Here is a 27,357-nt window from a genome sequence, read left to right on the forward strand (position 1 = left end):
TGTGGTATTTCACTGTTATTATGACGCTTTAGTCTGGATTAGTAGAAATCAGTGTAACACCATATGAACTGTTTTACTTTTGAATTAACATTTGAGAATTATGGATGACAAAAACGTATTTATTTATTTTATGCACATTAGTTGAAAATGAAATGCTCTTTTTTAACAGCCAGAATAGGAATGTTCTATGCAATAATATAATGGTGCTGAATGGTTTATGTATTTATTGCGTCCTCTTGTGGACTAAGGAAACAACGTCAATTTAAAAATCAGCTGACTTTAAAATTCGAATATTAGTTAATATATATTCATATTTATTTCATTTAAAAAAGTACAATACATTTTCATGGTTCAGTCAGTACTTTTTATTTTTGTTAACAGCTATAGCTGTTATTTATACATATAGCACTATTTTACATTGAGTGTTATTTTTTCATTCAGTATCTATTTTAAAAACTATCAGATGATTAATCGGTTATCGGCAGGTACTGCCCAACTTAGTTATTGTATCAGTAAAATCCACTAGCGATCGACCTCTACTATGCAACCATAGGTTGAGTATATTCATTTCATTGCAAATTAAATCTCTGAAACTCTCATCCTCCACAGACTGTGGCTAGCCGCTTTGCTAAAGCAATCGTGAAGCCACATTCACAATTCATGTCAATGCCAGAGTCAAGCACCTCTTTGAACTCAACATGAAAAATGCTTGCAAACCACGTCTCGTTCTGCGTTTTCTTGATAGTCAAGACTTGACGTACTTCTGTGGTAATTAAATTGCGTCTTACAAAGGCTGCAAAGTACTTGATTGTTAAACTTTTTTAACTAATTGCATGCGTTTACGCATTAACTTTTGACAACTCTACTTAAAACACATGGTGACACATTGGCTACATTCACACAGTCAGTGTTTGGGATTGACAACTGCATTTAATTAGAGGTGCAAGTCCTGAAATGTCTTGTTCATACGACAGCTAACAGTAAAGGCTCGAACACTGTCTGTATGAACCAGAAACTGAAGTCACAACTGCATTCTAACACATGTAACCATAGTGATAATGACTAAAGTCAATATCAAAGATGGCGATGTCCATAACACTGGCATGTCTTATCACAATTTACACCTCGTTATTAAATAAACGAGTCGAAACGAGTCCATCAATCAGATCATAATTAACTGACAGCTGCTTTGAATGCTTTTTAACCAAGTGCAGAGCGCAGCTTTTGTGTCATGCGGTTTGCATCTGCAGGCAGCATCTCGACCTTCGGATGACACACAGCTTATATCTTTGTCTCCATGAGTTACCGAAACCACTCATGATTAACATCAGGCATGTGCAGCGTGGATCTCATATTATATGACAATATACAACAGTTGGTTCTGGTCCTTGAATCTGATTGGACAAGAGACGTTTCATTAGTACTGATGATCTCACACCATCAGCACTCGGACCCTTCACTGTGTGTATCACTCTGCTTGTGTTCGTGCCATTCTAAACTGAAGTGTAAGAGCAGTGCAGATGTGTTAAGAGCCATCTGTCTCTTTACATTTAATTTTGTGACATACCTTATTTTAGCCAGCAGGTGGAGGCAAAAGACTATTTTTGCAAGTAATATGAGCCAGTTGGTGACGTGAAGTGAGTCAGCATCACTCAGTGTTTATATTTAACAACACTCCGTGATCGCTCATATTACTACTACACTACCAAAGCTAGGAAATAGCAACTTCAGCATTAAGGCTCATCACAGCTGAGAGACACAACAGACTGATTAATTACACAAACTCAAGCACTTACCTCTTACAGGACAAAATGGCGGAGGAGATTGCGGTTTCTATAGTGAAAGACACTTGCGCACCGGCTACCGCGAAATAGAGAGGAATACCCCTGCTTGGACGGCTATTTTTCCACTGAGAAAATAAGATGCATTTCTCCAAAACTACATTATCTTCAGAAAGCTGACTAACAGCATCATCAACAGGTGATCGCACACACTCCATCTCTCTCTCTCTCTCTCTCTCTCTCTCTCTCTCTCTCTCTGTGCGCATGTGCGAGTGTTTGCTGAGCGAGTGAGTGGAGCGTGTGGTGAGTCTGCATGTGATTCTTTCTAACTTTGTGTGTTATTGTATTGTTTTTTTTTATGTTTTTTTGTGTGTTATTTAAAAAAATTAGTTTTGTTTTTCATTAGAGAAAGCTGTGGGTGTCTGTTCCCGGCATCTTTTTTTACCGGGAAGCATGACTGCTCCAGGTGTTACGAGTTGTGATAGTCTAACTCGGCATCATGGGATTAAAATTTTATGTAAAACCAGTGTTGAGGAGTGTGTTTTAGTGGTTGGTAATGTGGTGGGTTATAACTCCATTGTTTCCACTTCTATGATGAACAACGTGATTGTTTTATTTTTAAATTAGATCGAAAAAGCTAATGAGGTTGTTCAAACGGGAGTCGTAATTAATGATGTGCTTACACCTGTACTCCCTCTTAGTAGCCCTTCCAGACAGGTTATTCTGTCGAACGTCCCTCCGTTTGTTTCTGATTCAAGTATTGCTAAAGAATTGTCTTGCTTTGGTAAGATAGTCTCTCCCATTAGGAAAACTGCTCTTGGCTGCAAAACATCTTGCTGAAACATGTAGTGTCTTTTCGGAGACAGGTCTATATGATTCTGAAAAACAATGCTGACGAGCTTAACCTGTCCTTTAATGTTAAAGTCGAGGGCTTTAACTATACAGTTTATGCTACGTCTGAAATTATAATGAAATGCTTTGGTTGTGGCAAAATTGGCCATCTGATACATGCTTGTCCTGAAAGTTTAGTCTCAGACAATGATGGTGATTCTACGGATTCTAATACTTCTGACTGTTCTTATCTTTCATCACAAAATGAAATGGCAGTAAAGTTGAGGAAATTAGCAAATTTTTGAAAGAGACTAAAGGTCTACCTGGAGCTCAGGTTGTGGATTACTTCCCTGACCGTTCAAATTTAAAGACGCAAGGTTTTTAATGAAAGAAGGTGCCTTTGCCGTCTTAGGAAAATTGTGAGTAAACTTAAAAAGCAAATCCTTTAAGATGAAAAACAAAATATGGTGTCATTTTATTTTTCTGGTAGAAGTCTTTGCTTTTCTGACTGTTTCATTTATTTATTTTTGTTTCTTTAAAACACAATTTAATATGAGAGATTTTAAAATTGGAACTCTCAATTTGAATGGTGCCAGAGACAGTCAGAAGAGAATGTGTTTGTTTGAATTTATAAAACAAAAGCGTATTTATGTTACCTTCATTCAAGAATCATATAGTGATTTAAAAGAGAATGGGATGGTCACATTTTTCTCAATCATATGCCATCATATGTCTTCTAATAGCGGAGGTGTAACTGTTTTATTTTCTAGGAACTCACTACCAATTTCTTGTGAAATAGAAGAAATAGTTAAAGGCCGTTTTTTAAAAGTCAAAGCCAAGTTTGAAAGTGTTATAATGACTTTTTAAAATATTTATGTAGGGGGCTGAAATAATTGTTTTTCTAGATACAATTAGTACTGTTTTGAAAGACTTAAATTTAGAAGAACTTTTGTTCCTAGGTGGAGATTTTAACTGTACAGAAAATGATAAATAAGATAGGAATCACTTAGAGCCACACATTGACTCACAAAAAGCTCTCACACAATTAATAAGCACTTTTTATTTATGTGATGTTTGGAGGAATGTGCATCATAAGAGCAGACAATATACCTGGGCACATAGTAGAGATAATCTTATTTCTATGGCAAGACTTGATAGGTTTTATGTGTTTAATTTTCAAGCAAATCTCGCTAGAGACTGCAAAATAATTCCAGTCAGTTTTTCTGATCACTGTTCAGTTATTTGTCATATTGTTGTTAATTCTGTAAAGTCAAAAAGTGCTTATTGGCATATTAATACGTCACTTTTAAATGATAAGAAGTTTACTGACATTTTTAATTTGTTCTGGGAAAATTTTAAAGAACAAAAACAGTTTTATACTTCCTTACAACAATGGTGGGATTGTGGCATAGTTCATATTAAACAATTGTGTCAAGAGTACACTCTTAATGTTACTAAGGAAATTGCCCAGTCAATGAAGGAGTTAGAAAATGAAATAGTGGAACATTTGGGTACAACAGCTTCTACAGGTTGTAGTGAATGTTTTGAAAGCAGTAAATCCAAAAAAGAGTTAATTGGCTTATTGGGTGTAAAAGCACAAGGGGTGCTAATCCGTTCACGCTTTCAAAGTATCACACAAACGGATGCACCATCTAAATTTTTTTCAATTTAGAAAAAATAAAAACGGTCAAAAGTCGTATCATTCACTCATTACACTCTGACACAGAAAAAGAGCTTACTGAGCCTAGTGAAATACGCAAACGTGCTGTTGAATTCTACTCAGATTTATATAAATGTGAACTGTCTCAATGAGAAAATGAGGACTCAACTTTTTTTAATGATCCTCCAAAGGTAGATGAGGAGTCTAATACTATGCTTAAACAGTCTCTGTCACTAAATGAATTATACGCAGCTCTGACGGGTATGGATAATGGGAAGACTCCTGGCATCGATGGGCTACCTGTTGATTTGTATACAATTTTCTGACCAGTGATTGGTGAAGATCTCCTTATTGTTCTTAATGATAGTTTGAACAAAGGCTTGCTACCACTAAGCTGTTGAAGGGCCGTAATTACTCTGTTACCCAAGAAGGGGGATCTCCAAAACATAAGTAACTGGAGACCGATATCTCTTTTGTGTGCAGATTATAAAATATTATCGAATAGAGATGTTCTATGTCAGGAATGTTATACTCGCTGGCCATTGAACCTCTACTTCATAAATTAAGAAGAGTTAATTGGGTTTACTATGCCACACTGTAATGTTTCTTTACACCTTTCTGCTTATGCTGACAATGTAATTGTTCTTATATCTGGATCTGATGATGTTAAAAAATTGGAGCTTATTGTTAACAAGTTTAAAATAATTTCTTCTGCAAAAGTCAACTGGGAAAAAAGTGAGGCCCTTTTAATGGGTGATTGGAATAGAGGACCTCCCAATTTACCTGGAGGTTTAATCTGGAAGAAATGTGGATTAAAATACCTTGGAATTTTTTTAGGTAATAATGATTATGTTCAAAAGAATTGGGATTGTATGTTTGAGAAAATCAAAGGACGTTTACAAAAATGGAAATGGCTACTTCCCCAACTGTCTTATAGAGGTCGCACACTTATAATCAACAACCTGGTGGGATCCTCTCTATGGCATAAACTTGCTTGTGTAGATCCGCCTGTTGGATTTTACCAAAGCTTCAAGGAGAGATGGTAAATTTTTTCTGGGACAATTTGCACTGGATCCCTCAGTGTTCTTTTCCTGCCAAGAGATGAAGGGGGTCAAGGTCTGGTTAATCTTGTCAACAGAGGGGCAACTTATCGTTTACAGTTCATTCAGAGATTACTAATGGGACCTCAAAGTCTAGTGTGGAAGCCACTTGCACAAAGCATTTTACGTGGGATGAGCAGATTGGGACTTCATGCTGCACTGTACTTAATGGATCATACTTTTCTGGATTTTACTGGATTACCTTATTTTTATCAAAATCTTTTTAAAGTGTGGAGACTTTTTAAGCATCAGTGGATAGAGTCAGCTACATCACTTTTTTGGTTGCTTGAGGAACCTGTTGTTTTTGGAGGTCGCCTCGATGTGTCAGGAGATGACATTCCAGGGCTTAAAGACTTACTTTTGTCAAAGAAATTACTACAATTGAAAGATAATGTTGACAAAGCAGGACCTGGACTAAAAGACGCAGAAACTGTAGCTTTACATCTGGGTATAAGATCAGTGAGATTTGCTAGAACGTTTCTAGACAAACTGGATGAGGTTTTAAACTCAAAAGAGAAAGCTCTACTCGGGAGATACAGTATGGACGATATTTCCCCTGATGCTAATGGCTTTTTCCCAGACATCAGAATTATACCTGATCTTGAAAAACCCAATTACAATAGTCCACTGTTGTGTCTGAGTAAAAATGAATATGTTGATTTTTGTACAGTTAAAGGAAAGGTGCTATACAGATGTATTGTGAAGGTAATCAATAAACATGTGTTAAAAGACAGAGCTTACACAGTGTGGAGAGACAAATTGGGAGTGGTGGAGGAAATTAAACCAGAGTGGAGAGTACTATACAAACCACCATTGACTAAAAGGGCAGATGATCTTCAGTGGAGAATCTTGCATGGTGCTATAGCTGTTAACACTTTTGTGACTAAAATGAATCCCATTATAAGTGATAATTGTCCTTTCTGTTCAGAGAGAGAAACAATATTTCATTGTTTTATGAATTGTGACAGACTTTCTCCACTCTTTGATCTCTTAGACTTTTCATTTTCTTTATTAGGGATTTTTTTTTTTTTTTTTACAAAGCAATGTTTCATACTGGGCTTCAAGTATAGTAGATTACAGAAATATAAGTGTCAACTAATGAACTTTATTGTTGGTCAAGCCAAACTTGCGATTTACATTTCCAGAAGAAATAAAATAGAACAGGAAAATGGACAGCACATTGTATCAGTTTTTAAAAATATGTTCAAATCAAGAATTCTTGTTGATTTTAATTATTACAAACTGATGAATGCAATTAATGTTTTTAAGACTGAATGGTGTTATGATGTCGGTATGTGTTCTGTACTTAATGATGATTTGTTATTTATATGTGAATTAAGGTAGTTATAATTATGTAGTGTGTTGTTCTATTTTTGAACAACTGTTTTAATAAAATGTTTGTAAAACTCAAAAACTCTCTCTCTCTCTCTCTCACACACACACATACACACACACACATCCTTGTTTCTCCAATAACATGTTAGAAACAGCCCAAGCCATGATGCTAATATTTCTGAAGTGATGTTTTTGAGAGGCTTGGATGCATCATTTGGTTTGAACCAGCAATGGCAGATTCTGATCCGTTGCGAAAGAATGTAGTTCCATGCACAAATGCGTTTTTTTCAAATTCTTTACAATGTACATGTTCATTGAACTGTTGTATATAAGCAATATCACAAATCGCAGTCATGCTATATGGCCCTAAATAAGCACTGCTGTGATTACCTACGGCATTCAGCCTCATGCCTGCCGAATCACAGCAGTGCTAATGTAGGGCCATATCGCAGTCTTGCTCATGTGATATTGCTTAATTACTGACAACTAGTTGTCCAATACGGTTCCATTCACACAGCATGAGTTTGCCGAAAATGTGGTTGTGAGTCCTGAAAATTTACAAGTGTCAGTTTGGTTATAAAATGCGGTTGTCACACTTGTAAATAACCAAACTGTGTGTGAAAGTAACCATATTAAGCAATCAAATACAGGACTGACAACTGTATTCTGCAGCTGTATGAACATGATGATTCCTTCGGTCTGAGTCGTCATATGGAGCTTTTCTGTATTGGTTGGCCATCTAAAGGAGAGTATTTAGAGGATTTATCCTTATTCATCTTGCAGCCGTCCATCAGCTGCTCTGACTGACTGACTGGATTGCAGCAAATGAGAAATTAATTAATTAAACAGATCCCCTCTGTCTCATTCCTTGGCTACTTTCCCAGACCTATCAATCATACTAAAATTGGTCAGCTGTCTACAGTGTTCTCACCTACCTCTCCCATTTCATCTGTGAATTTCACTTTTACACAAAGATGATACTAGCTAAATTAGCATTCTAATGTCTCTCTGTCTGTCTGCCGCTCTGGGTCACATTCTTTCTGTCGCTTTCTCTCTAACGATCTCTCTCTCTTGGTGTCTGTCTCAGTTCCTCTAAAATAAACAATGTAGAATATAACAGAGTATGAATGGTCTGTGTGTGCGCTCATGTGTTTTGTCGAGGCGGGTCAGAGCAGATCTTGCCTTTACGGGGAAAACAGATATTGTAAATTCCATGACTTCAGGTTGGCTAAACTTAACGCTAACCCTAACATGGGGAGGTCATTAGTCATATGGTTTGTATATAAAGCTTATTATAGTCACTATAGACATACCTTAACACACACCCTAGCCCAAAGACAACTTCCAATGACCACAAAGGGAAGGAAGTTTTGTCAGATTTAGATCACTTTTGTGGACTCTTCTGTCCCCAAACTACAGTTGTAGACACACACAAATTTAAATGACAAAGACCTAAAAAATGCTAACACTCACACACAAACACGCATTCTTAGGATAAAACTTAGCACACTGACTCTTATTTTAAGAACCCTATTTTGATCGATCAAGACTTATGATTTCATTTGCCAGTCTAGACTACATAGTGAACTGACTATATGAGAGTATGTGTTTGTATGTTTGTGCACACACATCTGCAGAGGGAGACTTATACATTATAGAAAAGCTTGTGACCTATAAACATTTACAAATTTAATATCAAACTAATCTTTAATTTCAAGGCAAACATGTCATGTACAATGCTAAAACTTGTAAATATTTGATGCCACCATGCCCACACTCGTCTTGGAGAAGATCAAGGCCAAGTTTCGGAGTATTTTGCTTCATTAAACACTTCATTAGAAGACCTTCAGCTGGATGGATGCCATGAACACATTATTGATTGTTTAATGAGTTCAATGCAAGTTAAAAATTAAACATCAGCTAAATATATTTTTAAACAAAAGCCAAAATGCTGTTGAACCCACATACAAGATTGTAAGCATATACTGTATGAGTCCATAGTGTATAACTCACTACTCATATAGCAGTTGTTCAGCATTACACCCCTAGTAAAATATATTTAGTGTGTTCACCTGCTTTGCCCTGCGAGTAGTTCATCTACTGAACATTGAACTTGAGATCAATGCAGAGATTAAATGCAGCCCTAATTAGCACTACTACAAACCTGTCCTTATAGCAGCCTGGTCTCATGAATATTACGTGACTGTAGCAAAATTTTTGCAAAACAAAATTACGAGCTTCATTGCACGGTTAGCTGCAGTTTCCTTTTGGACTGTCCAGCAGGGGGCGCCAAAAGCGAGTGAAAGTGTCGTAATCAGACAAGGTTTTTCAGGAGAATATTAGTAGGGGTTTTAATGAGTAACGTACCTCCCTAACCTAACATTTGAACCTAAATTAACCAATAGTGTTTTAAAAAAGCAAATGAGAGGTGAACAGATGAGACATCCTTACCCTTAACCAACACCTAAACCTAACCAACAGTGTTTTAAAATGAAATACGACATGAAAGGAATTAATTTGAAGCAATGTCATCTCGTGTCGATTCTATGACACTTTCGCCTCACGTGTCAGCTTGTGTGCTTGACTGGCTTCGGGCCGCAGTCTTCCGAGTCCAAAGTCCAACTCTTTTAGGTGAGCTACTGTGGAAGTTAATCACATTTTAATATGTGTGTAAATGTAGGTGGGTCTATAATACAAGTGTTAAAATGTATTGTTTTTTTAAATGATGTGTTAGGGTAAAGGTGTTTCGATATCGCAACATAGCAGGGTGCGAGTAATAGAGTAAAAAATAAGTGTTTATAAATTCATAATCAACCGCTGTAGTCGTTATTTGTGTGAAAGTAAATAAAACACACAGTTGTTCTAACACCTCTAGTGTTCATTTCACCAGGAAACTGCAGCGAAATGTAGAGTTTGGCATGTAAATGTCAGTTTGCAAAAAATCTTTTATAATAATGTTAATTCTATGAGACTAGGTTGCCTTATGGATCACAATCGCAGACACACACACACACACACACACACACACACACACACACACACACACACACACACAGCAAAAGCTAACACACCAGCATATACACACATTGCACCAGGGTCAACCTTCTCTTCTCTCCAAAAAGAAAATATAAAACAGCAGTTGGTGTATTTGTGCTACTGCCCTGCTGAAATTCAACTTAAACCAGCCTAAGGTGATTTGCTGTTTTAGCTGGTTTCCCAGCCTGGAAAACATGGTGTTATGCTGGTCTAGTTGGTCTCCCAACCTGGCTAAGATGGTGTTTAGCTGGTCTCCCAGCCTGACAAGTGCCCAAACCCTCTCTAAACAGACCAGTCTGAACAGCTTGTCCTGTCTGTGAGATCAGCTAACCGCCTTAGGCTGGTTTGAGCTGTTTTTACAGCAGGTTGATTTCTGGGAAACTGACCTGCCCTTCTCCGATGATCCAGCCTTTATTCTGTTATAGAGCAGGTTAAACTGGTTTCTGTGCCCTGGCTCTTGTAATAATTGATTCCCTGTGCCCCTGCAGATAGAAGTGGGTCAGATAGAGGAACAGGTTACCTGATGACAGGTACTACTCAGTGGCAGATGGACGCATTGCTGTCAGGAGGTGTTCTGGATCTGAGCTTTAGCCTGGACAAAGTAAAGCCTTTTGTGCAGTTCTCAAAAATGGCCAATCCAGGGGGATAAAGTGTACCTTGGGAACAGCTTTGGATTTAAGTGCCTATTTAAGGACCTAATATTTATGTCCCCCTAGCAGCATTTTCAAACCAAAGCAATCTTGTAATCTTATGTCAGACTTGATTTTGTCTAGCATAAAATGCATAGTCTGTGAACTCCTTAGACACATTACATACACAGGTGCAGTAAGCTTTTTTTTTTTCTTAACTATATGTTTTGCTGGCTGATATGACAGTGTTCTTGGACTTCATACCAACACGTATCAGCTTGGATGCAGCATCACGCAACAGCTTGATTTTCACAAAAGTTTTCGATTGCTGACGCAACTGTAGTAGTACCCTATTTATAGGTGTATTTGTCACCAATGGTTTATTTATTCCAAAGCCAAAAGTGTCAGATAATACAGGGGTTACTGAGCTAAAGTTAGTAGAATTCGGCCAGTAATTTGATCTAAACATAAAAATGCTTTTTCTAGGCCAGTGAAAAATCTTAAGTGTACATCAAATCTAACATATTTGTCAAAAGTACAATTCATTTTATTTTATTTTTTTATTTATTTTTTTGTGGAAAACTTTACTTTGTCTTTAAAACACTTTTAAACTAATCATAATTGCTATAGACCAGGAGATTTCAAAGTCAAAGACAGTGGGCCTCCCTTCTGACACAACGTACAGGATGGCACCCCCCACCCCCACACAAACTCATCTGAACAGATTTTCAGACAATTGTTTGATATTATGGTGCAAAATGGAACAAAAACAATGCTAGTTCCTAGCAACAACAACAATAAAAAAAGAACATAATAATTAGAAATTCCAATAACGGTCCATCTCAGTCAAACCAGTCAGAAGATGGTATGTACGGCAATACGCAGCGCAACGTGATATGAAACTTCAGTGGCCTTTACATTTAATTTGACAAATTCTCCAACAACTTTTTTCTGACCTTGAAAGGCTTGAAGTTTTCTTTGGAAAAACTCAGGAGGCTTTCCTGCTACCTCAGCATGGTTGGTGTCAAGGTTTCTGCAAAGTTTAGCAGATCGCATGCTGTCATTAGCTAAAATCTCCTGACAAATGACACAAAGGTCGTGGTGCATCAGCTGATCCTGTCCATGTAAATTTCATTCTAAACTTCGTCGTCTTTTGGGTTTGACCCCTGAAACTTAAGGATTCGAATTTTGGTCTCAGAAACTGCTCCATTGTAATTACAGACTAATACGTCATGTCTGCTTTATTGGCAATTTTGACAAATATCAGAGAATCCTAAAAAAGATTCTTGATATTTTTATTTTTTTATATACTTTGCCTATTATTTTCAGAACTGTTTAAATAATGTTTTAAATATAATAGTTAAACTCAATATATATATTTAGTTGAATTTGAGGTTAAACTTTTAATAAATGTTTGTTTGTTCTCTATTCCATGGGAGTAAAAGTCGAACAGTTGTGTATGATTTCGCAATCTTGTTCTATTATTACGACTTGTCATGAGACCAGGTTGGTTATTTAATAACCATATACACATTAAAGGTGCACCCAGTAAATTTTTTTGTTTATGGTTTGCTGGCCGATACAATGAAGGTCTTTTACTTTTTACTGACACCTATTTGTTTTGATGCAGCATCGGACAAAAGCTTTCGGTTACTGATGCCATAGTAGAAATACCCTATTTAAAAGACATATTTGTGACATATTCCTTAATTAAAGCATCCAATAAAACAAAAACTGAAGCTATTACTCTAGGTTCTCCCATTTCCATTGCTGGGCTTGGTAATCACTTAGGTCCATTAGCTGCCAATGTACATAACTTTGCTAAAAATCTTTGCATTATATTTGACTCATCTTTAAATTTAGAAAAACAGACCAGTGCTGTTATAAAAAGTCATTTTTACCACTTGAGATCTATAGCCAAAGTTCAACCTAAAAGGATGTAGAAATTTTAGTTTATGCACTGATTACATCTCACCTTGATTACTGCAATTCTCTTTACTTTGGTCTGTCCCAATCATCCCTCTTGCGTTTACAGATGGTTAAAAATGCTGCAGCTAGGTTTTTGACAAGAACCAAGAAAAGGGAACACATCACTCCCATACTAGCCTCTCTTTACTGGCTACCAGTCAAGTTTAGGATTGATTTTAAGGCCCTCCATGGTCTTGCTCCCCAATACTTACACTTCTTCACCCATACTCTGCTCCTTGGTTGCTTAGGTCAAGTGATCAGCCTCTTTTATCTGTTAAGTGCAAATCTAGAGGGGATAGGGCTTTTTCTGTGGTGGCTCCGAAGTTCTGGAATAGTCTGCCTTTTCACATTTGGTCATCTCCCTCTATTCAAACTTTTAAATCGAGCTTAAAAACTCATCTCTATTCTTTAGCTTTTGACCAAATTGAGTTTTATTAAAATGTACATTTATATTTTTTATTTGTTTATATATTTATGTAGTTCAAATTGTGCAGCACTTTGGGTCAACTTCTGTCGTTTTTAAATGTGCTATATAAATAAACTTTGGCTTGTCTTGACTAACAGGGAAATTGGCCAAATTCATGGTCAGCTGGTCATGCGAGCTCAACATTGCACCGGCAAGATTTAATCTAATTTTAAAGTGATTTAAAAAATAATAATTATGTAGTTTTTCATTTACAATTCACTTCTTTAATTAGCAAAAAATGAATGATGGCACCTTTAACATGTGTCCATTTATTTAGCAGCTTGGCCCGTCCTGATAAGCCAGTATATTGTTGTTAGCCAATCACAACACAGGTAATTTACATACAGAAGTTGTAAAAGTACCTTAGCATAAACAGGCAGGTTAATTCTAAGAGTGAAAATGGTTATGTACTACTAAATTACAAAATTTTTGGTGCAAGAAACCTTGACTAGCGTTGTAAGTGGACTTTAGGGTGAAAAAGTAAAATATTTAAAAGTGTACAGTATAGCCCCATTATATCCACCACCTTCAGCAAGCAACAGAAAAGTAGTGGCATGTTTGTAGCTCAAATGCCACCATGTCTACCTATACATCAGCATTACAACACACTTTACCTTTGTCAACTAATAAAATCCCTAATGTGCACTACAAACAACAATCAGGCCTAAATACTTGCATCTGGTCCTGTGACCAGCATTAGTCTCCACCTGAGAAACATTTGTCTAACCAGCAAGTTTACATCCAGTGTCCACTGGAGCTGCAGGTTTACTGACAGAAAGACAGAAGCCTAGTGAAGCTATACACCACATGATCTGCATGCAAAACAGCCCTCTCCTTCTCTCTCACACATACATGCACGCATGCATACAAATGCATCCATTCATACATTCTCCCTTACTTCTCTCACAAAAACAATTCACACAAAAACATTATTTACAGGCGGTATAACACACAGATCCATGCACACATACATAAATACCTACACTCAGCCATACACGCCTGCAAGACAAACACAGGAACTGTCCATCTACCTGTTGCCACTACGACAACCACGCTCACAATAGCCAAACAAATAAAAGCCATCAACGTGAATCTCACCTGCACCTGTGTGCGTGTGTGTGAGTGTGCGCGTACTCCCTGCACACACACAAGCACACTAACGAGATGCCTTCATTCAGTCAATGTTGCCAGCTGGCTCTCAGGTGTACAGAATACTCATTCTCTTCGTCCTGCTATTGCTCTCTATCTATCTCTCCGGAACATGCAACGGCAGGGTTCTTTATTTAATTCATTACAGCATCGGCTGGCTACTGGCTGCCTGCTTTAACTCTTCACTGCTGAAGTCGCGGAAAATACTGGCAGAGGGTAATTAACTCTCCTGTCGCCGTTTGCGCACCGTTGCACTCATCTGTCCCCCCTCTCCTTCACTTCCCCTACCCCTTTCCATTTTCCTCCCGTGCCGATGGCAAAGGCTGCTGATAGGGAAATAAATGAGGAATTCCAGTGATGTGTCTCGCTTAAGAGGTGTGGATATTTCAAAACCTTTCCTGTTCTATCGGTTCTCTCTCTGCTTTTACGTTTTCACCCTCTCTGTCTATCTCTCTCTCTCTTTCTTCCTTGTTCTCTCTCTCTCTCTTTACAGCCTGACCTTTGCAATATGATATCACCAGTTTCCATATAAGTGCGGTGTTGCCTTAGCAACCATGGACTCCACCTGTCTCTCACCCAACCTCCCCTACTTTCTCTCTCTCATTTGATCCAATCCTCTCTCTCTCTCGCTCATGTATTCACTGCATATTTATGTCACGCACATGTATTTCCCGACAGAATCATAGAAAATTACAGTTTGATCGATTTATCGCAAAACGCCACGCTGACAAACACAACGTACACTAATGTGTACTTCATTGCATATTTTCCTAGAAACCCTATATTTACCCTTTTGGTTAAACCAAAAGCTGAAACATGTTGCTTTCAAAGGCTTTATATGGAGTTAGGATGAAAATAAGGTACATTTCGAACTGTTCTGAGACCAGTGCAGACAGACAGCACACTGGAGGTTAAGTCATCCACTGATTAGGGAGCATCCTATAGTTGTCTATCTAGCTAAGTGCATTCACTCTTAAAATCCGACCAAACGTTCAGTTTCAGGCTGCAGATGATGTTTGGACCACTCAACATGTCTGGCAGACGTGGGACAATGGTAATCAGGACATAGATTCAGAATTTATAATGCTACATTTTATTTTAACAAGGTTGGCAGTGATTGAATGATGCTGGCCATTACTTTGAATCAGAATAATTTATTCTAATTTCTGATGTAATGTCTGTAACGTCTCAAAACATAAATAACCAACACTCCTGGAAACATAATAAACAATTTGATAACAAAACTTAGATTTTCTATAGGCTGATGTTATTTAAAATTTCACAACTTAGTCCCAAAGTCTACATATGTGGACATACATTTGTAGGAAAACTATTTGCTCTCTATTTTTTTTTTTTTTTTTGCATTTTTATTAGGCGCTACTAGTTACAAATCAAAAAGAGAAATAGAAAATGCACACAGCAGTCACGCTCGGGTCTCAGGTAGTTAAGCATTAGATAAGGTAGAAATAGCTCCTTAAGGTAAAAATTGCAGATTACCACTCTTTACAGCACAACTTTCTCAAAATGTATAATGAAAAAAGAAAAAAGAAAAAAAAAAAGGATTAGGAATGGGTTTGAAGAGTGTTTTGAAGCAAAATAAAGCATTAAGATAAAAATTAAGATTGAATAATTCATGCACCATAGGGTTAAATAATTTTCATAGGGGATATAAAGATGGAGAGATAAAGGGATGATTGGTATAATTAGAGGACTGAAGCAATACATTTTCTTTTTAAACACTCATCCCTCTAAAAGAACATTTTAAATGACTTTAGGGTAAATGTTCCTGTTACCTGTGTCTCTCTCTCTCCCTTTCTCATGAACACAGCTGATTGGCTGATGATGGCTTGATGCATCATCCATATTTGGAATCAACATTACTTCACCCTCTTCCATAAGAACCAGCTGTTCCATTCACAGTGCGACAGCGCTTTCACTATCCTCCAGCATGTGAATGGGATTTTTTGAATAACAGAACAAAATGTTTGTACATGTCTGGTTCACTGTCATTTTGACAGTTTCTCTCAAGCTGTGTGAAAGGAGAGGGCAGTCTATACTACCAGTGACTGAGGAGATTATGTATTTGTAGGCTCTATGTATCTCTTTGCCAATGGTCCCCTTCTAAAGACCTCTAAGATGGGTATAATTTCAAAGCCACGTGTGTCCATGTTTAAAAGTAATTTATACAAGATGTTTCTGGTTCAACATCCTTTGTTGTTCCTGAAACAACATCAGGCAATCATAGTCCTCCTAACCCTTCACCATGTTACACCAAGAAGGCACTATACAAGTTTCCAGCAACAAGCAATTTGTCAGTCCATACTGAACGCAAAACTGCTGCATAATGCCACGCCATCACAGCCAATATGAAGATATTTGATGTTTATTGTACAGTACATGTTTGAGGATTAGGACCTTGGACCAATGAGATTTCACAGTGTGTGGGGCAATCCCATGTGAAACAGTGAAAAATAGTCATATATATACAGGGTTGGGAGGGTTACTTCTGAAATGTATTCCACTACAGATTACAGAATACATGCTGTAAAATGTAATTTGTAACATATTTCATTAGATTACTCAAGGTCAGTAACGTATTCTAAATACTTTGGATTACTTCTTCAGCACTGGTAGATTTTTTCACATGTTTTGACTATAAAATCTCTGACAGTACAGCAAGACAAAATACACATGTTAAAAATACATTCTCTGAAAAACCTAAATATCTTATGCAGTGTTGTTTCTAAAACAAGATAAATCTAACTGATCTTGTTTTAAGGATTTTTAGATATTTTTACAGGAAAACAATACAAAAATTATTATCAAGAATAAGATTTTTGCCCTAATATCAAAGGTCTTACTAGAAAAAATAAATTATGATCCAACGTGAATTTTTCTTGATAAACAAATATGATTGTGCCTGATAACATGTGCATGTAAAATGGCTAGAAATAGCATTTTAGCTTAGCATAAAGCTGACAATTTACACAAGGTTTATTTCTATTTCTTCTGTTCCAAACTTACTTCAAACTGTACTTCTCTGTCTGCTCGTATGAATGTAACACTTCATAAGAAAGTGTTTCACCGCTGTTCAAATGCCCTTTGGATCGTATCATTTATATGTATAAATGTTTTCCATCTTAAAGGACTAAATATTAAATGAAACAAATGACAATAAAATGCAAAGTAATCTCTTCAGTAATCAAAATACTTTTTGAATGTAACTCTATTCTAATTACCAATGATTTAAATTGTAACTGTAGTGGAATACAGTTACTTATATTTTGTATTTTAAATACGTAATCCCATTACATGTATTCCGTTACTCCCCAACCCTGTATATAAATAAAGAAATATATATATATATATATATATATAATTTTTTTTAATAAATATAAATTATATGAAATATTTAAATATATTAATAATGTATTATAATTGTCTCGAATATTGTTCTAGACAACAAAAATGTTTAGCACATCCTACTTGGCGAATCACAGTGAGCCTTGTACAAACCTGTTCTCGAGCGCTTCTCTCGGAGCTGCCCCTCATGCTGCTGTGTGAGGGGGATGGAGAGGGTGGCAGGGAGTGCTGGGGTGGGTACTTGTTTTTCAGATGGTCCATGAAGGCGTCCCGCTTGCGTTCCATGTCAGCCTTGTGCAGGTTGGTGAGGGCCTCCAAGCTCTGGGCAGCAATAACCGTGTGCCGGTGCTCAGAGGTGTGGACCAGTCCCACATTGGAGAAGCGCCGTGTGCTGTTTCCTAGCGTCCGATACTCGCGCGGGTACTCCAAATCATCGGTGGAGATCATGTGACCTCCGCCACGCTCCTGATCTGCTTTTGGGGGGGGGGGGGGGGGGGGGAGGAGAAGTAGGAGTTAAGGAATGTGAGGAGTGTGGCATTAACACACACACATTCATTCAATCATGCACAATCACACACAAACATGCAACAGTGCAAACAAATTCAGACAAACAGTGGAGGAGACAGAGGGGTGGAGGGGAGGAAGAGAGAGAAATGGGATGAGATGTTAGACTTAATACAACAGAAAGGAGCACAAGAGCGAGTGGCTGCTCCCTGCAGAGCTATTGATCTCAGGTTTAGAGGAAAAGAGGGAACTTAGGAAAAGTAAAAGCACTGAGCTATAGATCACAGAAAAGAATGGAGCCAAAATTTCTCTGTAGGAGATTACATTTTGCTTTGCCTGTCGTCTTGACTTTGTCATCTGAAGTGCCGTTTCTTGCCTCCCAAGGACACAAGCTGGATCGCACCTCTGCATGCACAATCGCTTATACACACACGAAAAATGTATTTATATAAGCTAGGAGAAAAAGGCATTAAAAATAAATAACCTCAGAGGAGCACTCATGTGCATACACATTCCCATACTGCCTCTGAGGATCAGAGTCGAAACAGAATGCACGTTTAGCTTCAGTGCTTACTGCAATCATTAGTTCTCTCCCTCTATCTTAACTCATGAAGCCAGGCCGGTTCATCAGGGCACAGTGGTAAAAGCTGTGAGACATGGTACGCAGACCTTGCGTTACTGTGGCGGTAACAATCCTCAGTACTCAAGGGGCCGATAGAGTTACCTTTGAGTTACAGATAGAGTCTGTGCCATTAGACTGGATTTGTTATTATTCAGTCAAGTTGTTTTGAATATATTGACTTCACCTTACTTGCTCAGCAATATACTCTTCAGATTGTTGCTCCACTATGACAATAGTTTACTTGAAAGAGAAAACTCTCAGCAGAAGAGGACAGTTCGCTATAAGCCCCTTGCGACAACGTTGAGAATGCAACGCCTTCCTGCTTTGAGTTATGAATTGCGTACTGACACATTTTGCATTGCAACAATGCATAAAATCAAACTTACGTAGCTATAAGTGAGTACATTTCTGACTTTTATTTTATAGAAAACTATATTTCAGTTAATTGAAATTCAATTGAAGTATTTCACATACAAGAACAACTTGTTTTAAAATGGTTAGAAAAAAAAATATGCAATCAATTCCTGGGGCTAAATATTGTCCCTTAAAATTTGTTTAAATTTCTGACACTAACAGAGACAACACCATTCATTGTACAGTATGCAAAGACGGGACTTTGACATACAAGTGACGGCGAAGACAGTAAAACAAAATGACAGGCCAGTTCGAGGCTCTGATTGGCAAAAGGCAGGCTGACATGAAGGGAAATGGGAGTGGCAGGGTGTGGTTACCTTGCTTCGGAAAGCAGGCCCCAACATTAGCTGGAAAAAACAAACAAAACATTGAACAGTTAATCTCCCCATTCTCTCTACCTATTCCCTTTCTCTTTCTTTCTCCCTCTCTCTCATACATACACGATAATTGCCTTTGCTGCTGCTGGCAAGAATTGATTCCCAAATCTTCTCTTTTGTATTATGCAAAGGAATAAGGAACATTGCTCATTCAATGATACAAAATAAAAATTAAATCCTACACTGAGGCCTGATGTTTTTTGTTCACAAAATACAGAAAAGCTGCTTCTGACAAGAATCTCACATTGTTGCTGTCTAAACAGAATCTTTTGGTAAACAACCTCTAAAATGTGAAATATAAAAAAAGAAAAAAAAAAAGTTTAGAAGGTTCTAATATACAACCCTTGCAAAGCATCTTCTGTCAAGAATTTATAAGTCACACTGTAAGTCTTTTTACAGCCCCCAAACACACAAATCCCAGATTACAAATACACAGAACATAACAGAACGTTAAATACAAGTTACTGTACTGCATGTGCCTTCATTCAGTCATTCATTCATAAATGCATTTATTTATTTTTTTTTACTAAACAATTCATTCCACAGTCTGTTTAAAAAAAAAAAAAAAAAAAAACATTTGCCATTTTTAAATTGCAGGTTATTTGTGGTGAATTATTTCCAAAAGCTTACAGCTCTTCTGCAATTCCCACTATTTCCTAACAGTTAGATAATAAGCATTTGGCAAATATAACCTCGGGTGACCCCGCGTCCACATGCGTGGACGTTGTATTTTGGCTTTGCTATACGCAACGCATAATTTAAATGAATAAAAACCGACTGAATACTGTTCACAAGACTCTAGACTGTCATTTAAAGGGTTAACTTCTGCCGCACCGAGTCGAGTGACACAACAGCTTGCCGTCGATTTCCTTGAAGTGCTCCTAAGCACCAACAAAATTGCCTCTGGTAAGAAATATCTTTATGTTTTTTCATTGAAACCTGTTTTGTTGTAAAGAGTAGCATCTCTAGTTTCGTTTGATATGCTGCTTTAAGAAATCCGTTCATTTTTCATGTGTCAGCACATGATGTCTACATATGTGGACACTGGCACCGCATTTCCTCAGTATAGTTATTTTGAATCACTTTCAACTGTAACATATCTGTGAGTCATTTAGCTTCATTTTAATATACATTTTGTTATGTTTAATTTTGTTATCCCTGTGCAATATGATTCTATTTATGAACATTAGTAAATGCATTCCTATATATTTACTGTGCATTTTCACATTGAGAATAAATCCAAAAGCTTTCAGAGGCTTTATATGGAGTTAGGATGAAAATAAGGTGCATTTTGAACAGTTCTGAGACCAGTGCAGACAGACAGCACACTGGAGGTTAAGTCATTCACTAAACATTGAGTAAGGGAGCAAGGCAGCATCCTATAGCTGTCTATGCAGCTAAATGCATTTAATCCTAAAATCCAACCAAAAGTTCAGTTTCAGGCTGCAGATGATGTTTGGACCACTCAACATGTTTGGCAGACATGGGACAATGGCAATCAGTACATAGATTCAGAATTTTATAATACAAAATTGTATTTTGGGAAGATATGGGGTGGACATGTTTTCTTTAGTGCTGGCTCGAGTAAGAGCAGGGGAGTCATTACATTGGTAAGTAAACATCTACAATTCAAATGTCTCAAACAGACTAAAGATAAATTAGGAAGAGTCATTATTGTTTTAGCAGAAATTCAGAGGCAAAGGTTGATTTTGTCTAATATTTACACACCTAATGCTGATGACCAGGGCTTTTTTATAGATCTTGAAGGGATGTTGCAAGCTGCTGGCACCCCTCATGATATAATATTGGGAGGAGACTTTAATCTTTTGATGGACTCAGTCCTTGATCATAGTGAAGCAAAAGTGTGCAAGCCCCCTAGAGCAACATTGATGGTTCTCAGGATGTGTAAAAATCTTGGTCTTACAGATATTTGGAGACTTTTGAACCCATCTGGTAGGGACTATAAATTTTTTTCATCAGTCCATAAGATTTATTCTAGAATAGATTTCTTTTTTATATATCTAAGTCCCTCATTTCATCTGTTGTTGATTGCTCAATTGGAAACATCTTAGTCTCAAATCACGCCCTGGTGAGTTTAGAGGTGTTGCCACATACGGAGAAAATGAAATCATATAGTTGGCGCTTTAATGTATCCCTTTTGCAAAATCCTGAATTTCAACATATGTTAAAGGCTGAAATTAATGTTTATATGGAGACCAACTGGTCCTCAGTATCCTCTGTGGGCGTGGCTTGGGAGGCACTTAAGGCGGTTCTTAGGGGCCGGATCATACAGTATGCATCATTCACCAAAATATCCATAGCATGAGAACTCGTGGATTTGGAAGGGAATATTAAAAGTGCCGAGGCAGAGCTGAAACGGCGAATGTTGTCTGATGGCCTCAGAGAACTGACCCGATTGATATACAGATATAATACTATTTTGTCACGGAAGGTGGAGCTTTGGTTATTCAGGGCAAGACAGTCATACTTTGAGTCGGGGGACAAAGCAGGGAAGATTTTGGCTAGATACATAAAGCAGAGAGTCTTTTTCTACCATTCCCTCAGTGAAATCTACTGGTGGTGAAATTTTTACCACAGCCATTGATATTGATAATGCTTTTAAAGAGTTTTATCATGATCTTTATAGTTCCACGTCTTCGTCTACTGATGAAGATATTAGGAACTTTGTGGAAACATTAGAACTCCCTAAACTGACGACTAAGCAAACTGATTCTTAAAAAGGACAAAGATCCAAGTGACTTTAAGAGTTACCGTCCAATTTCCCTGATCCAGCTAGACGTAAAAATATTGTCAAAAATTCTGGCTAACCGATTAAATAAAGTTATGACATCTCTTATACATATAGATCATGTGGGGTTTATTCGGGGCCGCAGCTCTTCTGATAACATTAGGCTTTTCATCAATATCATGTGGTCAGTGGTGAATGATCAGACTCCGGTCGCTGCCATCTCACTTGATGCTGAAAATGCATTTAATATGGTAGAATGGGATTATCTTTTTAAGATTTTGGAAATATACAGGGAGGTTAAGTTACACCCCGTTATCTCGCATTTGCACTCGGTATGGACAAAAGTGTCCAGAGTGTTTAATTCGGACATTTATTTAAATATTGCCACAAGCATATGGCTGAACCCTAAATTATGTATTAATAAGTCCCCTTTCTGCTGGTCATAGTGGATTGTGAGGGTGGTTACTACACTCGGTGACCTATATGAGAGTGGAGTATTGAGATCTTTTGAAAATTTGGTTCAACATTTTGGGATTCCTATATCTCAATTCTATAGGTATTTACAGCTGCGCCACCTGCTCTGTATTGTTTTTGGGAGTAGCATACACCCCCCTAAAGCTGCAGATACTCTGAGAGAGATGATTACTGCTTTTGGAAAAGGCCATGAGGCATCAGTTTATTACTCCCTGGTAATTCAGAGTCTGGGGGATGGAACTTCAACTTCTCTCAAGAGATTATGTGAGAAAGATTTATACTTAGTATTGGAGGAGGGAGTGTGGGATAGGATTCTAAAAAATGTCAAGTCTGCATCTAGAGATGCAAGGGATCGCCTTAAGCAATTCAAGATTTTACACTGATTCTATTGGACCCCCTCTAGATAGTATAGGCTTGGTCTTAAAGACACACCCACCTGCTGGCGATGCCAATCAGAAGATGGAGACACAACCCATGTTTTTTGGGGGTGTGTTAAGATCCAGTTTTGATTGAAGGTTCAGAGTGTCATATGTGATGTTTTGGGCACTCAAATTTAGTTTTGCCCCAGATTCTGTATTCTGGGCGATGGGGCGGTCATAAATTTGGGGGACGAACACATAAAAATTGGGTCCTGACCAGTATTATGATTGTCAGGCAGATTATTTTAAGGGGATGGAAGTCAGATGGGGCTCCCTCATTTCCGGAGTGGTGTGCGGAGATGGGGAGGGTGGTGGCTTTTGAGGAGATATCGAGCAGAGGGCTGGGGGATCAAGATGTGTTTGCTAGGTAGAGGTTTAGTTTTAATTATATATGATTATTATATTTTCTTTTTGTGTGTGTGTGCATTCAATTTGTGACCACAGGGATGTTCTTTGTGGGTCGGGGTGGGGTTGGTGATTGGGGAGGGGGAGGGGTATTAGTGGGGGTTAAATGATGACTCAATGTATATATGTTGTGTTTTTTTCTTTGTTATATGTTTGAGTCAATAAAAAATGTTAATTGAAAATAAAATGCTACATTTTATTTTAACATGGTTGGCAGTGATTGGGTGATTACTGGACATTACTTTGAATAAGAATTATTTATTCAGCTTTACAGAAAATTAGCTGTAATGTCTGTAACATCTCTAAAACATGAATAACCTGGAAACATAATAAATAATTTGGAAAATCTGACATTCTATAGCTTAGTGTTATTTAAAATTTCATAACATAGTCTCGCTGTCCACAAATGTGGACATACATTTTTAGGAAAACTATTTGCTCTAGAAATTTTTTTTTTATTTTATTTTTTTTATTAGGTGCTACTAGTTACAAATCAAAAAGGGAAATGGAAAATGCACATAGCAGTCACACTTGGGTCTCAGGAAGATAAATATCTATCACTACTGGCAAACAGTATTAAGGTAATCCAAATATAAATGTCTGTCACTATTGGTAAATACTGCTATGGAAAACATGTGACCATGAAAAAGTTTTCAATCCTACTAGAGTCTATCTGACTTATTTAAACATAAGTCACTTTAAAACTGAAAAAAAAAAAAAAAAAAACTATGCCCCAAAATGTCACAGACACCAATGGACACACCATTTAGAGAAAAATCATATAATTTACTCAGTTCTATTTAGTCTAGTTTGATTTGAATCACTCTTCTGACTAACTGGACTGTCTCCATGGTCTCTCCATTTGCCCTTCGCCCCCTTTCAGCGAGCTTGCGGCTAAAAACATTATTACCACTCAATGAATTATTCATAAATTATTTAAACAATTGTATCTGAAAGCAGCAGATATTTTATTAAGAATTGTTGGTGTGCTTTAAATAAACATCAAGGATGTACTGCAATAACAGACAGTAGCAGAGCTCCCGGAGAGTGGCTAAATTGAATGACCTTGTTGTTAATGTTGTTAGCATTGAATACTTTAAAAGCGCACACTCTCCTGAGAAGTAGCATTATATTTTTGAGAGTGGCCTGTTGAAGGACATATACACACTTGGCATGATACTTGCTCTAGGGAGTTTTAACCACTAATATACCCTAACAATCTGACTAAACTGTGTAAGCATTAGCGATAAGCTGCATGAACGGTAAAAGGGAGGACAAAATCAATTCAGTTTAACAGACTAGGCAACAAAATATCTCTGTGTTAGAGTTGTTCATTGGTGTTTTGTTTGAAGATCAACTGCTTTGGGTGAGTGATATCAACACTTACAAAAATGTTGCATAACTGTTAGCTAACCATGCTTAACTGTGCTGGTGAAATAGCTTTAGTACATGGCGATTCATGATTATCAATTTGTCGCTAAGATGAGTTTAATAAAATTGAATAAAAAAAATAATGTCTAGTGTATCTTCATGATTTTATGATGATGGTTTAAATAGAATAGAACATTATTTTCCTACATGCCTTTTTTTGGCATGGAGGTAGATTAGCTTTCCTCATTAAAACTCATATAAAATATCAATGTATTACTCAGAACATTTTGTCAATAAATATCCTTTTTAACTTGTCAGGAAACTTTTACTTTTCTGTGTGTTAGTGTCCGATGGCATGCACAAACCCTCAGCAAATGATGGTAAACTACTTGCCTTTTTCTCCTTGCTTTCCTTTTTGCTGCTGTGACTTTACTGTGCTTTATCAGACTAAAAACCAGGGGAGAAAGCAGTCCTAAAAAGTGCAATCCTCCATAGAGCACTCACTCCAATGTTTACCTCTCATGCTGTCGCCAGTGCCAGTCCTACCCCATTTGGCACCCATTGGCAAGACCCTCAAGTCACACACACACAGCACCAAAGCATTAATTTCTGGTGATTTTAGAAGCATCATTTGAACATTATCTTTAGTAGCCTACATATATTTACATTTTTATTTATTCATTTGTCAGACGCTTTTATCCAAAGCGACTTACAAAAGAGAAAAACATAAGCGAATCATCTTAAGGAGACAGTGGTACGATATGGTACATATATTGTGTAGCATTAATTAAACTATGGACATAAAACTTATTTACACCCTTTCACATTACACAGCACAAGATGAAGTTTATCAAAGTTTCCTTTCTCAAAAGCCTGCTGTGGAAGTATCATGGTACAATGATGGTACAATATGGTAAAACTTTGGTATTTTTTTTATAATATATCATGGTATTTATATGGTAGGCTACTCCAAGGAACATGTCCAGTAAACATGGTATTGGCTTGGTAATTTTTGATACTTTTATTCCTTTCATGTAATGTTAGTATCAGGGACTAAAAATGGTTAAAGGAACAAAAACGAAAACTGGAAATGAACAAAAATTTTAGCAGAACGTAACTGAAAACTGGAACAAAGTCATTTTCAATTGTTCCGGAGTGAAAACTTTATTTTTAAATGCTAGTAACCGGTTATAACTGGTTAATTTTGTTCGGATAATTTTTTAATGAAACTAAAGGTCAAAGGGTTAATCACAGTAAATTTTTGGAACTACATCACTTCATGTTGCCTGAAAAAATGAAACATGTGCTTTGATCCTGAAGGAAACTGCTGCATCACACATTTCTTTGCCTAATTCCCTGTTGTGGTTGTCACATTTAACAACTATGTATAATTACTACATATACACAAACAGCTAATCCAGGTACAAGGAAAATATTATTAGAGGTAAAAAAGTACATTTCTCAGTTGTTTCCAAGTCTTCATTGAATTACTGAAAGATATGATGCATTAATACAGATTTGATGCTGCCAGGTTTTGACTCAGAAGCAGATCTGTAAATAAAATTATCCGTAACTGCTAATTAACTGCTTGTTATGATTTCTATGTTGATTAATCCACCACACAGGAAAAAAAATTATTGCTTATTTTCACTTATTTTGGTGAGGCAAGGGGCTTATTTTGGGCTAATTTTTCCAGACCATGTTGCTTGTTTCTCTTGCGAGATCTGGTAACACTGCAATGGGTAATTCACCCACCTCTTGGCATAGAGTACTATCATTTTTAAAAGAACGTTATTAACCGTTCTTTTATTTTGTGCTAACCGGTAACCTTTTGGAAAGGAGACTGCGGAACTTCTGAACCGGAATGAAAAAAATACTGTTTTTGCTCAGAATGAACCGAATGAAAAACATTTTGTTTTTAGTCCCTGGTTAGTATTTTGATACACTTTTATTTAGAACATGTCTTTACCTCCAGTAGACAATCACTCACAGGCTGCACACGCACTTGCACATGACCTTCTACATCACTGACAAAAGACTGAATGAAGTTGCAGGTTTTGTTTCAATAAAAGTAAATAACCACTTCATTCGGTGTTGTTTTTGTTCTCTGTCTTCTAAAGCATCCCGTTACTGTTTTACTGCGTGAAAAAGTGCTTCAAACAATTCAGCCTGCATGTTAGACAAATTAATTGAGAAGAACCAACTCAAAAGACTGATTTTATGCATCGAGCATTGCTCCGATTCACGAGCCCCACGCTCATGAATCTATGGTGTGTTCACAATGGCATACTATCCATACTACTCTCACTGTTTTGCCAAACACAGAAATAACAGAAACAGTATGGTGGAAAAGCCAGATGGTGGAAAAGCGGCTTAACTCTACTGTAGTCACTACTGTATTCTGGTGAAAATTTTTTTATATGTTCATAACTCATAGTAAAATTCTATTAGGGGAGTAATGGAATCTATGTCTTCTTTCATTAAAACAATAGATATTAAACCATAGTAATGAGGAGGCATCAGGAAAGTATTATAACATTGACATGAATAGTACATAGTACAAATACCATTGTTAGAGTAATTCTCTCATAATTCATTCATCCTCATGTTGCCCTAAACTCTTCTGTATTTCTTATGCGGAACACAAAGTGAAACATTTTAAGAAATATTTTGGTCCATACAGAGTTTCACTCAAAAATGACTA

The 27,357-nt window shown here is 37.1% G+C and overlaps 1 protein-coding gene across 3 annotated transcripts in view; it reads right to left on the reverse strand.

Annotated features, from left to right (window-relative positions):
* The window catches only part of LOC127451828 (SRC kinase signaling inhibitor 1-like), a 212,628-nt gene that overhangs the window by 77,499 nt on the left and 107,772 nt on the right, over positions 1–27,357 (reverse strand). For all 3 annotated transcript variants that reach the window (XM_051716796.1, XM_051716795.1, XM_051716794.1), the window contains exons 2-3: positions 19,176–19,205; positions 17,472–17,788 (exon numbers count right to left, since the gene is read on the reverse strand). In XM_051716796.1, coding sequence (XP_051572756.1) covers positions 17,472–17,788; positions 19,176–19,205 — 347 coding nt within the window. The remainder of the gene's footprint in view (positions 1–17,471; positions 17,789–19,175; positions 19,206–27,357) is intronic.

The sequence above is a fragment of the Myxocyprinus asiaticus genome, chromosome 14 (genome assembly GCF_019703515.2).
Source record: "Myxocyprinus asiaticus isolate MX2 ecotype Aquarium Trade chromosome 14, UBuf_Myxa_2, whole genome shotgun sequence".
In the NCBI taxonomy this organism is placed as follows: Eukaryota; Metazoa; Chordata; class Actinopteri; order Cypriniformes; family Catostomidae; genus Myxocyprinus; species Myxocyprinus asiaticus.